General features: G+C 44.7%; 1 protein-coding gene across 3 annotated transcripts in view; it reads left to right on the top strand.

Moving 5' to 3' along the window:
• The first annotated feature begins 7865 nt into the window (after window positions 1–7865).
• The window catches only part of STARD8 (StAR related lipid transfer domain containing 8), a 145666-nt gene continuing 138214 nt past the window's right edge, over window positions 7866–15317 (top strand). Inside the window, exons 1-3 of one of the 3 annotated variants that reach the window (XM_043521749.1) lie at window positions 7866–8010; window positions 9830–10046; window positions 12634–13223. In XM_043521749.1, coding sequence (XP_043377684.1) covers window positions 12672–13223 — 552 coding nt within the window. In that variant the 5' untranslated portion in view covers window positions 7866–8010; window positions 9830–10046; window positions 12634–12671. Of the gene's footprint in view, window positions 8011–8064; window positions 8308–9829; window positions 10047–12633; window positions 13224–15317 lie in introns of those variants that run through there. The other 2 variants (XM_037908775.2, XM_043521750.1) reach the window with 2 other exon arrangements.

Genomic DNA, 15317 nt, shown 5'->3' with positions numbered 1-15317 from the left:
TAAAAACAATTCTCTGTACAGCAATATCTTCTGTTCTGAAGAAGCTTGTCTGCATATCTGTCTTGGTCTATTGAAGGAGGAAGGGAAATGTTTGTATTTTTGAAAGTCTAACCCTTTTTGTAAACAAAGCCTTATCTTATGAGAAAATATGCTGAGAAGGCAAGCAGCCCTGAGTATGGGCATCAAGTTGTATGGCTCCACAGTTGCTCCTTTCTGTTGATTTTTATTTCAATTCATAAAAGCTAGAAGCTAAAATTAGTCTAATTTTCTATGATTCTTGTGAACAGGAACTTGACTGATTATAGATCAAAGATATTACTATAGCCTGAGGACTTTCCATCTTAAGAGTTTGATTGTGATGTCCGAAATATATGTGTTCTGGAGTGACTTATCCAAGACGCACACATTACTCATGTTTGCTGTAGTTAAAATACACCTAAAATAGTTATGGGTAACCTGAAGTACCTACTGATAAAATGTTTCCATACTAATATGTGGACAGGTAAAGCACCCAGCTACAGATGTTCGTCTGTCAGATGGAGAGACAAGATTTGCACTCTTCATGTATTGTTCACAACATGTTATGATTGAAATTTTATGTTTGTGCAGCAATTCTTCTCTTTGTGAGGTTTGGGGACACACTTAAAGGGATACCAGCAACTGAAAAAAATCACACTTCTGTCTGAAGCCTTTTTTGTTATTAACAGCAGGTACAAATATGACTGTAGCTGAATAAAATTTGACAGCATTTTGTGTACAGTTAGCTTACCGCTGTTTAAGTTGATTGTTTCCACAGCATTTGGGTGGAGGTCAAGGATTTTAAAATAGGAAAATGTAACTCTAAAATCACAAATATGGGCAGGTGTTACACCTGCCCCTACTTCTAATTTATCTTTAGAAACTAATTCCAGTTGACTATGTTCCTTCAAAATTGCAGCATTGTATGAGTAGTCCGGGGTAACATATATTGAGTGGTTCTAAATTTACTTTCAACATGCTTATCTGATTGTAAATCATATAGCCATTGTTATCTGGCTTATATCTTTGTATTCCTCCAAAAGAATGTGTACAGTTAATCCATATAAGCACAATATTCATTTGTTTATGGTTTGAGGATGCATATGGTCATTTGCTGTCTTACTTACCAAGGGGAACAGTGTCTCTTTTTCCATTTTAACGCTGGTGATGGGGAGAGGGGAAGGTCAGGATGTGGGGAGTAGAGTAGACTTTTTGCCTTAATGAAATGTATAATTTTTCTGTAGTGAAAGCAGATGCTCTTCTGATGCATAAACCGGTATTCTTTTCCCACTCAAACTTTGGCAGTGTCACTTGTACGTTTTGAAAACCCCTCTGAATCTGAATTAAGTTCAGTCTTCTTCCCTTATACCTACTGGACCTGTGAAAAAGAGAACATGTAAATTATTTGTTAAATTTTAAAGTAATATATTAAAATACTGAAAAGGACACTGTGTGGTTTGAAAGTAGTGTATGTGCTGTACTGCTGACTGCACTCTAGGATCTATGTTAGCTGGCAGTTCTCTATAATAATAATTTTTTAAATGCCAACTTGGACAGTCTTTGTGGTAAGCATTATGCAACCTGAGCTATCAGGACCTGGGAGGGAACACAGCAGCTACCTGTGGGGCCAAGAGCATTCTTGTGACAGGCTCTAAAGGAAATCCTATCCAGCCTTTGTCCAAAGGAACATGAGTTTTATGTGGTCTTCAGGGAAGATGGTCTGAATTAAGGAAGGATGGGGAAAGAAGCACTTCTTCTTTCTCCATTGGCTTGGGTTTTGTGCTTGTAAAATGCTCCCATGGGTATAAGTAACTGGTGAATTCTGACATGGTAGTATTTTGGACCCCGTTTTCACATGTGTACACACCCAGGTGCAAAGCAGAGGAGAAAAAGTCCTAGCAGGACTTATCCTATTCACTGTACTAAAAACCTCCTTTATTAGGGGAGGAACACAGCTCCCATCAGGGCACTCTGTTAACACTTCTGTGGGTTGGTTTAATAATTGTACTCCGTCTGATCCTGATCCATACTGGTTCTGCTCCTGCTTAATCTGTGCCCCTCTCACACCTGTCCACTCACATAGGCTTCTTCAGGTGAAAGGGTTACTAAACTTTCAGTGTCCCTGAATGCAGCTGATCGTCAGGAAACAAAGAACCTAATTTCAGTTATTTTGCAGGAGTAATTTGCTGTTGTCCCTGATTCACTGAAAACATACCAACACTAATGTGTAGTCTCTCAAGACATGGGCAATGAGGGAGCTTTTCCACTTGTAACTTTTTGTCATAATGTGACCCTGTTTGGTACTGTAGAACTCCTGCTTTTTAGTATAACTTACTGAGCTATTATTTGGAGTTACCCATATTTCTAATGAAAGACTTGGGAATGAATTCATCCATATCTGGTTTTAAAAGATTAATAATCTCTTAGATGCACATTTCTATTAGTGATATTTCTCACTGCATGATTGTACAGCCAGGCCATGTTACAAGGCATAGGTAACCCACTCTTCATGCTGAATCTCCTTACTGCATTGATTAGCCCTGTAGTAACCTCCCTTCCAAGCAGATAAAATTGTATATGGAACTAAATTACCTTTTTAAGAGCTGTATTCCTTCAGCCAAAGAACTACTTACTTCCTGAGGGGCTAACTGTTGTTAATGATCATGCAACAGGCACAAAACATGCATATATGTCTAATCACTACTGTGTTTGAATCAGGTACTGAACTAGGAGGAAGTAACAATAGCATGTGCTTACTTATTAGCCTGCAAAGACCTGGCAGGTAATAATAACCAGATGAGGACTTTCAGCTACTCCAGCCTGGCTTGGATTTGAGCCAGCTACCTAAAGGTGTACTTATATAGTACCGGTAGTGGTTTATCCTCAGGTTACAAAGTGCAAATGCTATTCCAAGTACCAGTCACACTTGTTGGGGAGCTAGCACTAGGGAAACAACACAATCACATTTTTCACTCTCTAAACATATTACCTTCTTGATGTGCTTCCTACTTGCTGTGCTGCCATGCCTATATGTGGATTATCAGTGTTAAATAAGCAGTGGTTAGCTACTTGCCCTCCAAAATGGTGTGTACCATGCTGTTAATGTCAAATCTGATTTACTTGAAAAATATTCTTGCCCAAGTGGCCACAGGGGGGCAGCATTACCTTTAAAAAGAAATTACTATTTAATTGCCTCAATAAAGAACAGAAATGAATATTTGCATCTCTGTGCTTCACAGTCCCCCTTCACACCTCCCAAGAAAGACTTAAGAAACATGTGTCAGCCTGTTCTTTCATTCCAAGTCTATTTTGTGAGCATAATCTCTGCCGTGAAATGCAGTACATGGAATTTAGAGTTCTGCAATGACCAGCTTGCTAGATTCTCTGTCATTTGAATGAGTTTGACTGTATGGATTCTATCAATTTTCCCCCTTCTGTAACTTCATTTATTGTATTTTGAGGGGAGAGTTGAGAGATTTTATTTTAAAAGGAACAGGGTATTTTTTAAACAAAATGCTAAGTCACTGGAGGAGGATTAAATGGGAATTGTTTTTAAAAAGAAAACAACCAAAAACATAAGCGATGCATAACAATACATCAGATAAAATTGCTTGCAGAAAATCATAGAGATGGAAGAGACTTCTTCCAGTCTTCTCTTCAGTCCTTTAAAGTTCTTAAACACAATAGCTTGCCTTGCTTTTGCAATTTTTGCAGTAATTGCTCAGTACTAATGTAATTTTACTCTTGGCAAGCTCTGGTTTGGTGAAAAATTGAGCACATGAGTTATAATTACTGCATTTGGGTGATAATTTTAAGACACTTTTAGGCTCACAGCATCTTATGATCGGTATTACATTAGAGTAATTGCGCAATTAGTACTAAACTTCTGCCCACCTGTCAGCTTTTGCTTAGACAGATTTAAAGATAGGACTATGATTATGGAGTATTTGCTATTTGGTAGCAAGCTGCTATGTTTTTTTTACATATTAGTAAAAGGAATGTTAGCAAGATTAGTCTGTCAAAAGCTTTTTGCTAATGCCTGTATTTGAAATCCATGTTTTTGTGGTTTTCGGATAGGATGGGAAGGGGTAAAGGGCAAAATCCTTGTCTCCAAGCTGAGAAAACTATTTTGAGGATATCTTGAATCACACAGAGAAATAGATAAATTAGGTCACTAAATCTAACAAAGACTATATCAGGGGGATTTGATGCCCCCAGGAATTAGGAATAGAATACAGAACCTATTTTCCTAAGAACATAAGAATGGCCTACTAGATCATACTAATGGTCCATCTAGTTTAGCATCCTGTCTTCTGACAGGGGCTGGTGCCAGATGCTTCAGAGGGAATGAGAACAGGGCAACTTATTGAGTGACCCATCCCTTGTTATCCAGTCTCCGCTTCTAGCAGCCAGAGGTTTAGGGACACCCAAAGCCTGGGGCTGTGTCACTAACCATCTTGGCTAAGAGCCATTGGGAGACTTGTCCTTCATGAACTTATTTAATTTTGAACTCTGGTTTATACGTTTGGCCTCACAACATCCGCTGGCAATGAGTTCCACAGGCTAATTGTGCATTATGTGAAGAAGTATTTCCTTTTGTTGTTTTAAACCTGTTAACTTCATTGGGTGACCTTTGGTTCTTGTGTTATGTGAAGTGGTAAATAACACTTTCTCCAGACCGTTAATGGGTTTATAACTATCATATCCACCCTTAGTTCTCTCTTTTCTAAATTGAACAATCCCAGTCTTTTTAATAAAAAGAAAAGGAGTACTTGTGGCACCTTAGTGACTAACCAATTTATCTGAGCATAAGCTTTCGTGAGCTACAGCTCACTTCATCCGATGAAGTGAGCTGTAGCTCATGAAAGCTTATGCTCAGATAAATTGGTTAGTCTCTAAGGTGCCACAAGTACTCCTTTTCTTTTTGCAAATACAGACTAACACGGCTGTTACTCTGAAACCAGTCTTTTTAATCTCCTTGTATGGAAGCTGTTCCTCTAATACCTCTAATAATTTTTGTCCTTTTCTGTACTTTATCCCATTCTAATATCTTTTCTGAGATGAGGTGACCAGAACTGCACACAGTATTCAAGGTGTGGGTTTACCATGGATTTATATAGTAACATTATGGTATTTTGTTTTATCTATTCCTTTACTAATGGTTCCTAACATTCTGTTAGCTTTTTTGACTGCTGCTGCACACTGAGCAGATATTTTCAGAGAAGTATCCACAATGATTCCAATCTCTTTCTTGAGTGGTAACAGCTAATTTAGACCTGTCATTTTGCATATATAGTTGGGATTATGTTTTCCAGTGTGGATTACTTTGGTTTTATCAACATTGAATTTCACCTCCCATTTTGTCACCCAGTCAGCCAATTTTGTAAGATTCCTTTGGAACTCTTCGCGGTCAGCTTTGGACTTCACTATCTTGAATAATTTTGTATCATCTGCAAACTTTGCCCCCTCACTACTTACCCCTTTTTCAAAACCATTTATGAGTATGTTGAACAGCACTGGTCCCTGTTCAGATCCTTGTGGGGACCCTGCTATTTACCTCTCAACCTTTTTTTAATCAGTAAACTAGTTTTGCTAGAAAAGTCACAGGAAGTGACTACAGTCAAAGCAAATTCTTTTAAAGTCTGGACTAATACTTGGAAATTTGTTTACAATATTTGCCCAGCTCTACTTATACTTTTAAGGAAGTTGGTGGTTATTTAGCATGGTTGGAATTTTCAGAGCAGTGTGGAAGTTCTATCACACTACACTCATCCATTGTAGAGGGAGTTGTGTGGTTAAAATCCTGCAGAAAGCTTTGAAAATCTCACCCCACATCAAGAAAAGGAGTACTTGTGGCACCTTAGAGACTAACCAATTGATTTGAGCATGAGCTTTCGTGAGCTACAGCTCACGAAAGCTCATGTTCAAATCAATTGGTTAGTCTCTAAGGTGCCATAAGTACTCCTTTTCTTTTTGCGAATACAGACTAACACGGCTGTTACTCTGAAACCTGTCACCCCACATCGTATGTTTTCCCAAAACAAATCTGAATAATTCTTTAAGATAGGCAGTTTTCAGGTTGGGGACTGAAATATTTTCTAACCCATTTACCTTTGGCCTGCTACCAAGCATGTGATGTTTCAGCGCCCGAGGAAAATTTCTGAGAAATTCACAAGTGAGTGAAAACAAAATGCAAGCGAAAATTCTGAAAGTTTGCACTTACTGTTGTTACAAGTGACACCTGGTATGACCAGAACAGAAAGATCCCAGAGCAGTGTCATTCTCTCATTTTCAGTTTTCCGCTTTTTGAACTTGTTAGCAGATTGGGTATTGACAGCTTCACTAGTTTCCCTGTGTAGTGAGTTAGCTTGTCATTTTTGCCTCGTACTATCAGTTGTTTGTGAGAGTCTCTCCCGCTGCTACAGTGCAGAGGGAAAAGCATTTTAAAAAATAGGAAAATGTGACTGTCAAACCCGCAAGGGTTTTGGAGGGGCATAAGGGTATTGATAGACCTGAAACTACTTCAAGCTAGAGCTGGCCAAAAACCAGAACATATTTTCAGCACTCCCCCTCCACCCTCAATTGCCCTTTTGCTCGAAGGTAGAGCTGGTCAAAAATTAACCCCTTTTTAGAGTCTAACTCTAAGTTGACTGTGTCCCTTTCAGGGGGGTTTCAATTAGTAGAAAGAAAGTGATGAGAGTGAGCAAAGGAAAATTTAGGTCACAATGAGGTCAATTGGACCAGAACCAGGGAACATAGTTCTCACTGAGGGAGTTATTCATGTTTGGACCAGACAAAACCCTTAGGAATGCACTACCTGGGGCAGGTTTGTATTGACAGGGGTTAATGATCTAATTGGACTTTTCTGTCTCAATTCTAATGGGAGATAACACGAAGGGTGTGGAGTGTGCATGTGTGTTCCACCTTTTAAACAAACTCTTCTAGTAGGAGCTTGTGGGTCAGCCAAGTGACCTAGCAGTTGTGCTTTGCATTGTCATGTGGGAGAACCCAGGTCCTCAGCCTTGGGACCTAAGGCTCTGCTGTGCTGAGGTGTAACGTATGCTGCTCTGACAACATGATGAGATCTAAATTAGCAGATTTCCCCCCTGGAATACACTCTTGGGGGCTGTGGACAGATTCAGTGTAAATTAGAGCAGTACAGAGGCTGCTCTAATTTACATTGGGCTCTGACTCCACCCCAGAACATAGGAGGTGCATAGGTAGCTTAAAGTTGAGAATCTGGCCTTGGAGCTAAGGGTAGCACAGTCCTCTGTTATAGAGAACATTGTTTGCATTCTGGATCCAAGTAGTCTCTTGCTCTCCAAAGCAGCAGAAGGTAGGTATGTCAATCCCTGAAGCCAGATCTAAGTGCAGTGCTGGATCCTCTTCCCTCACTCTGGGACCCAGGACTTGGGAGTGTTCTGCAGGTCCACCAGGTGAATCCCAATGGGGCTTTTCCCCTGGCAGACTTGCTGTGGCAGCAAGAATTCTGCCCCTTGTGCCTGGAGGCATCTTGTGATAAGATGGTTTGGGGAGCAGGGAGCGCTGGCCAGGAGGCAACCTACCCGGGGATTTTCCCCACAGCCATATTCCACCCCTTCCAGCAGCGGTGGCTGGGATTTAGGATCAACATCTCCACCTAGCAAGCTGGGCTAACCCAGACCCCTGAGGGCTATGAGCTGCCCCAGCTGAAGCGGTCTGAGCTTTTTGTACTAGGAAGTAGCTCCCCTCCATGAGAGCCAGGGGGCAGTAAGGCCCGGCCCTGCTCCAAGGCTTCCCCTTCAGCGCGCTGCACGCCAGCAGCAGACCCCTTTTACAGACGGGGAAGATGAGGCCGAAGGCGGTTGTGCTACTTGCCCTCGAGCGAGTCAGTGGCAAAACTGGGCCGCTGAGAGCCCAGCAGCAGCCCTCCTCCCCGGCCGGGGCAGGAAAGGGTTAAGCTCTCCTCCTCCTCTCTCCCCCCCCCCCCCCCCGGTGTACGGCTTCCCCCAGGTAGGCGTGTGGCAGCCGGGAAGGGTGATGTCATGGCAGGGCGGGGGGACCCCAGCCCGTCCGCGGCTGCTCCCGCGGCTGGCAGCTGAGCGGGGAAGCCCCTGCCTGGGAGCAGCGCGGGGCGAAGATGCAGCCAGGCGCCGGAGGCCGATGGCCGGACCGCGGGCGGTGAGAAGGCGCCGCGGGGCCGCGCATCCCTCAGCGGCGACCTGCCAGCGCCGCTCCGGGCAGCGGCGCAGGGGGCGGGAGGAACCCGGCTGCGGCAGCCGGGATCCGCTGCTCTTGCAAAGGCGCAAGGTTGGCTCCTCCGGGGTCTCTGCGGGAGCCGCAGGGGAGAGGCCCCAGGGGCAGGGGCTTGCCCTCGGCTCTGATTCCAGCGGCCTGCCGCTGGGAAGCTCCACCCGCTGCAGGTCGTATTTCGGGGAGCGCCAGGGGCGCTTTGGTTATTAGCATCTGCTTGGAGGACTTCATGGTGGGGTAGATGGAAAAGAAAAGGCTGGAAGTCTGTCGCTCACCCCTTGAGATAATGCCCCCTCTTGGCTGCCGAGGAAGGGGGTTGAAGGGTTCACGTTTTCCTGGAGGGTGCGGCGGGGCTCTCCGCGCCAAGCACAGAGCCAGCTCAGACCTGGGGGAATGCAGGCTTCTTGCCGGAGCCCCTGATAGGGGATGGGGCCGGGGCCTGAAATTCTGAACTCTCCAGACCTGGCGGGCAGACCCGGGGTTCTAGTTCAGCAGCGCCTCTCTCACCTCCCTTCCTGTGTTCCAGGTGCCCCAGAGCAGTTTCCAGCCAAGAGTTAGAGCAGGGGTCGGCAACCTTTCAGAAGTGGTGTGCCAAGTCTTCATTTATTTACCATGATTTATGGTTTTGCGTGCCAGCAGTACATTTTAACATTTTTAGAAGGCCTCCCTCTATAAGTCTGTATTATATAACTGAACTATTGTTGTCTGTAAAGTAAATAAGGTTTTTAAAACGTTTAAGAAGCTTCATTTAAAATTAAATTAAAATGCAGATCTTATCAGTTTAGTGTGAGCCTTGCCCTTGCTTTTCCTTGCTGAGTTTTCCAATGCCTGTAAATACATTATCTTCTTTTGGGAGAGAGAGGTTCCTTTCATCCAGGCAGGCTGCGGTCTGGCAAGGGGCCGGCGGCCGAGACCCCGTCTGGCAAGGGGCCGGCGGCCGAGACCCCGTCTGGCAAGGGGCCGGCGGCCGAGACCCCGTCTGGCAAGGGGCCGGCGGCCGAGACCCCGTCTGGCAGCGGGCTGAGCGGGGCCAGTGGCCAGAACCACAAGCTGGCAGCAGAGTGCCACTAAAAATCAGCTCGCCATAGGTTGCCGACCTCTGAGTTAGAAGGGTGGCAGCCCAGTAACCGGGCAGGCAAAGGGGAGAACCGTTTTGCCCTCAGCCGGCTGCTTGCAGTCATGAATGTCAGAGGGTATGCTACAGCCTGGATACTGAGGTTCTCCCCGGGCTCTTTTTGGGAAGTGCAGTAGGAACGTTGTTTGAAAGGAAACTTTTCTTCTCCAAAGGATTAAATTCCTGGATGCAACTCTGGTGTTAATCACTAGCCTCTTTCCAGTTAACGCCTGATTTCAGATTCCCCTTTTTCTCTGAAGCCCTTCTCTTCAGGCTGGGTCTCTCCCCAGGTGACTGGGATGTCCCTGGCAGGGGAGCCAAAAATTAATAATGGAAAAGAAACCTGCCCAGAAGACTCAAAATCCCCATCTGGGGGAATTCTGGGAGGAAGGAGGCTGTGATAAGTCTGCAGATAAAGCTGAATTAAAACTGCAGAATCTCATCGACCTTTGCCTTTTTTCATAGGTGACTGAGGAAATGGCAGCAACAGCAGGAGGTTGAAGTCAAGCCTGGGACTGCTAAATCCTTATGCTGTCTGTATTCTCCTTGGAACAAAGGCTCTGCCCCCTCCTACCGGGTGTGATGCTGTGTCCCTGGCCTCTCTCAGCTGGGGTGCTCACTTTAGGAAGCATTATCCTGCTGGAGGATGGCTATGGATGGAGTTGTTCCACGGACCGATAAGGTGAGTAGGAACTGGCAAGCTGGATTCAGGAGAATACAGGTTACATGCAGTCCTGTCATCAGGCAGAATGTGTCTGATCAAAGCATGGAGCAGTCTAAGAGTTGAAGCACAGGAGGAGGAATGATGTGGTGGGGAGCTAGTAAGTGGATGATTTCACTCCACAGAGGTAGAACAAGACAATGCCCCCTAGCAATTCTCTCTGGCTAGTCCAGCAGCAGCAGCAGCAGTGACAGGGTCTAGAGAGAGCTGTGTCCAACCTTATGTCTCTGGAGTGTGTGTGAACATGACTGAGGGCATCTGAGGGTTAGAAATAAAGGGAAAACTGACAAAATCCTGGAGAGAATATAAATCTTTAAAAAAAAAAAATGCATTTACCCATATGGACAGTATAGTTTCATTATTCCAAACTCAGCCAATTTGAGTGAGCGTGTGTGTATAGTAGTAGATAGATAGATATAACTAGATAGTTCTTGAGTCATGCAGCAAAATAAATAGTAGGAGGTTGTTAAATTGTTGGTACTTCTGGCACTGCTACACACCCATGGAATTCCCAGGCCTTCTGTTTTGGCTCAATCTGATGTTTGTGTGGGCTTGTATTTTGGAGCAGTGGAAGGGAGCTCTATGTGAATAAAAGCCCTGGAGATTGAAATCCTCTGTCTGCAAGAGAGATGCAAGATGGGCAACAGTTGTGCAAGTTTCCTCCACACCAACATGCTTCATACTTGATACAGGACCCGCTGGAGATGGAGTTTGGTCTCTGTGGCTCATTCAAACCCCTAGGTATCTCTGCTAACACTGCAAGCTAGAGAGGCAATTATTATCTATTTTAGGTTAACTTTCCTCTTGCATGTGTGTGTTATAGACCTGACATACCATATTCTGGGTTGTGTGTGTGTTTGTGTGTCTGATGGAATGAAAGAGAACTTTCAACAGCATCCAGGTGGAATATGCCTCAACAGGACCACTCCCAACACCCTTTTACTCCCTGAGCTTCTTCACCTTGCTAGTGCACAGAACATGCTCTGAAATGCTGGCTTTCTCTAAGAGGTAGGAGGAATTCTGTATTGTAAATAAGACATGTACAGCGTTAAACCCAAGTAGAAGGGAACATGGGAATTGTGACCATAAAGAAATGGCCTGTCTCCCAAAGATGAGATAATCTCAAATAGATGGGAAATAATGTTGCGAGAACGCTATCAATCATATTTATTACTACTCATTTTATGTTTCAACACATACAAGAGCACCTATCTTAAAACACTAGAGCTCCCCACCTCTGAAAGCCAGGCAACCTGTGCTTTACATGGTAAATCTAAAACCGAACCAAAACCCACCATTCACAGGATTCTTTAATTAAAAAAAGAAGCAATAAACTTGAATTTGATTGGTTGGTGGTTTGTGTACTTTGCAATGGAGAGAATGGTGATATAGGTTGTTGCTGCTTTGTTTCTCTATTTAAGAATTCTTATGAGCTCTGTTTTTGTTTTCATATTTTAAATACTCTGTGAAGCACTTACTGCCTGATTTTCAAGAGGCAGGCTTATGGTTTGCACATGTCCTTACTTTGTAACTAATTTTCCATTCTAGAAAGAGAGCAAGGTTTACTCCTGTGAGTAAAGTTACTTATGTGCAAAAGTGTTTCTGGAATTGGGGCTTATGTCGGCAGACTTGCAGCTGGATCTGTGCAGGTGAATGCTTATGACTGTGTGGAGTTCTACTGAAGTCAGTGGGGCTGTGCAGGGACAGCTCATTAGGTCTGTCTTATAGGATTGGGGCCTAATTGCCCCAACAAGGGTCTCTGCAAGGTTTGAAAGTAACAAGGATGTGAGAACATCCATAAAAGTGACTCTTACCAACTACTTTAGGTTTTGTGGGTTTGGCTGTTTTGATAGTGATGTATTTTTCATGATTTAAAAAAAAAAAAAAGTGAAAAGAGACTTGTTCCCCTGCAGTGTTTGCAGTACAAGCACCAGGAGCACTGAGAAAACCAGAAGGTAAAGCTAACTGAACAGCCAGTGGATAGGAAGGAAGGTCCAGTGATTAGGTGCTAGTCTTGGACTTGGGCTCAAGTTCCTGTTCCTTTCCAGAATTCCCGAGTGGCCTTAACCTGTCTGTGCCTTAGTTTTCCAGTTGTAAAATGAGGATAATGGGACTGCCCTACCTCACAGGGTGTTTAATAAATATATTGTATGTTGTGAGGTGCTCTGCTAGAACAATAAGGGGAGCATATAATACCTATCTCTATAGCACTTTCCATCGGTAGGGCTCAAGGCCCTTTGCAAAGGACATCAGTACCCTTGTCCCTATTTTACAGACGGGGGAAACTGAGGCACAGAGCAGTGAAATGACTTGCTCGAGGTCACCCAGCAGACCAGTGGTGGAGCCAGGAATAGAACTCTGAGTCTCAGTTGAGTGGACTGCACTCCACAGTACCACAGATAACGTAGTGTCCCTGTCCAAGCTGAGAGAAATGGAAATAAGGAGCAAGCAGCACAGTAAAGCAAACAGATCTAAAGAAGCATTGCCAGGTGTTTTTCACTAACACAGAGAAGAACGATTGCTAAATATCTGTTTTTTATCTTGCTAGTGCCCCTTTAATCAAGTGGTAATCTCCATTCGTGGGCCATGGATCCGAAGAATGCTAAGCACAGGAGGAAGCTGTCTTTTACTCCAGGTCAGAATGATAAGGTCCTATGTTTTGACCCTGTAGTTCGAGGTGAAGAAGGTCTCTGTGGCTTTTTCTGCACGAGGTGCAATGCATCTAATCCCGAAGAAGAGCTTGACTCTGCATTAATAGCAGATGAGTGTCCACCCACCTCAGAAGAACTTTTCCCTGAACGGACAATAAAAATCAAACCCATGAGAGTCTTGAAGCATCGTCTGAGTGCTATCATCTTCACTGAGGATTGTGTCTGGTGCAGAGGGAGCATTGTTATTGGGAATGGACTTCCCAGCAGTGCTAACATATTCATCTTTAATGGCCCTGCTCATCTGAAACGCAGACCCGGAGGTGAATGGGAGAGAAGAGATGATCCAGCCTGGCAGGTTGAACACCACAGACCAGAACTGAAGAGAGACCGATGCATTCTGCCCTGTGAGAGCAATGGAGCCGGAAAATACATATGTTCTCATACCCGCCCAGACCCCGAGGAAGCGGAGATATGTCCCTGCTGTGTGGTAAGTTCATCTTGACTTGTTGCCATCTTTGGGGCATATGCTCAAACAGGGCCAAGACATTCAAAAGTGACTGGTGATTTGGGGGGCCGCCTCCATCATTGGTGCCTACCTTAAGATGCCTGAAAGGGGGCCTGGTTTTCAGAGAGCAAGTGTTGAGCACTTTCTGAAACTCAGGCCCCTCCAACGTGTCTCAGGAGGGGCACCCAAAATCATTAGCCACTTTTGAATCTCTCTGTCTATTCTGGGTTTCTTAGTTTCAGGCCTGTGAAGCTGCACAGCTCAACCTCTGTGTATGGAGTTGAGACTTTATAGCCTGGACTATTCTTGTATTGCTATACAGAGGTCCTACAGCATGCAGGGAATTAACTCCCTGCTTAGACCTCACAGAGGTGTACAGGGTGGAATAATGAGGCACATCTGGGGACTGAAGGCCCAGTCAGGCTCTTGGAGGGTTTGCAGGAAACACTATTTAAAACAAACAAACCAACCCCTAAATAATGGGAAGGGAGCCCCGTGCCCAGCTGTTACAGGGTTGGGCTCTACCCCGCCTGGTGTTTTCTGGGAAGGCAAAACCACTTTTTTGTTTTATCATAACTAAAAGCCTGTGGAACAGAACTTGATGCTGACTTTGGGCCTGTTGTTTCGCTGCTGAGCCAGCTGCTCCACTGCATTTCTCCCCCTTATTCTAACCCTGTGCTTACAGTTGTTCCACTTTGGGGGCCGTGGGGAAGAGGCTTGTTCTGCTGCAGCATGGGTATGTAATAGCACAATAAAACTCGGTGCTGAGTCGGTCAATGGTTAGGGTCTCAAAATGACCATTGTTCCCTTTGCCTAACCTTTTCCCTGTTTATTACTCTAAGTTAATGATCATTTTAGTTGAATGATCAGCTGTATTCCTTTGCTCTAGAGAACTATCTGTCTCTACTACTTTCTGCCTTTCCCGGGCCCATCTCTGTGGAATCTGAGCACCTAGTGAACAGAGTGGCCCTATTTTTTTCTATTTACAAAAGATGTGGTAGACTCTGTGTAAGCCAGAGTTGGATAGGTTGGGCAACCTGAAGAAAACGGATACCCCAAACCAAACTGAGTTCTATTTGACACCTGCCACCGCTTATGCCATGCAGTAATTTGGATCGTGCTCTATTACACAATCAGGCAGAACAAGTGGTTACCCAGGGGCTGCAAAGTGAGGCCTACTTCAGGTGACCAGATAGCAAGTGTGAAAAATGGGGACAGAGGGTGAGGGGTAATAGGAGACTATATAAAACAAAGCGCAGAATAGCGTGACTGTCCCTATAAAATTGGGACATCCGGTCACCCTATGTCTGCAGGATAGAGCAAGAGGCTAGAAGCTGGCAGATATAGGTTATAGTCCCAGATCTGCTGGACATGTAAAGCTCCCTGGCTCTTGTTGCTTATTACTGTGGTACTTTGTACTGTGGTAGTTTGTTTACATGAGCTAACTGGAGGGAGTAATTTACTGCATCTGATACGGCTGGGAAAGGCTGATAAGAAGCCAGGAGCTCCCTGATCTGATTCACCTGCAGGATAGCCAGCCCCTATTGCTCTTCCCCCATGAAGCATGTCCTGTGGCAGGTGTTTGTGGGCTCTTTGAAGCCCTGTTATGCCTCTGAGCAGAGAGTCTGGAATGAGAAGCCTGTGTCTCCTGGGACAAGCATTTTCTTGTTGTTGTAATGTGCGTGTTTCACAGTCTCAGGAACAGGAGCCAACTTCTCCACATGTGGGATTTCTCAGTGCTCTTGAATGCTCTGCTGCTCTGTGCACCGCACAAGGGCTGAGCTTTCATCTATGTGGTGCAAAGGGTTGGTGTCAGCGGATGGCCCAAGGTATCCCTAGGCTGAAGAAATGTGTCGGCTATGGATTAAACACCATCTCCAAGGAACAGCATTAGACTCGCATGTGAGCCTCCAACTTGTAGTGGTTGGATTCACCATTTTTTCACATGCGGGTCACCATTGTTTGTGGCCTTAATGGCATGTGAGGCCCTTTGCAGACACTGTGGGGGGGGGGGGGGGTGAGAAAACCTGGATTAGTGCTGGAGGTGACCCACCTTGATTATCATGCGCATTATAA

Source organism: Chelonia mydas, chromosome 9 (genome assembly GCF_015237465.2).
Source record: "Chelonia mydas isolate rCheMyd1 chromosome 9, rCheMyd1.pri.v2, whole genome shotgun sequence".
NCBI classification, from domain to species: Eukaryota; Metazoa; Chordata; order Testudines; family Cheloniidae; genus Chelonia; species Chelonia mydas.
The sequence above is the reverse complement of the archived record's forward strand: the minus strand, read 5'-3'. Positions and strand labels throughout refer to the sequence as shown.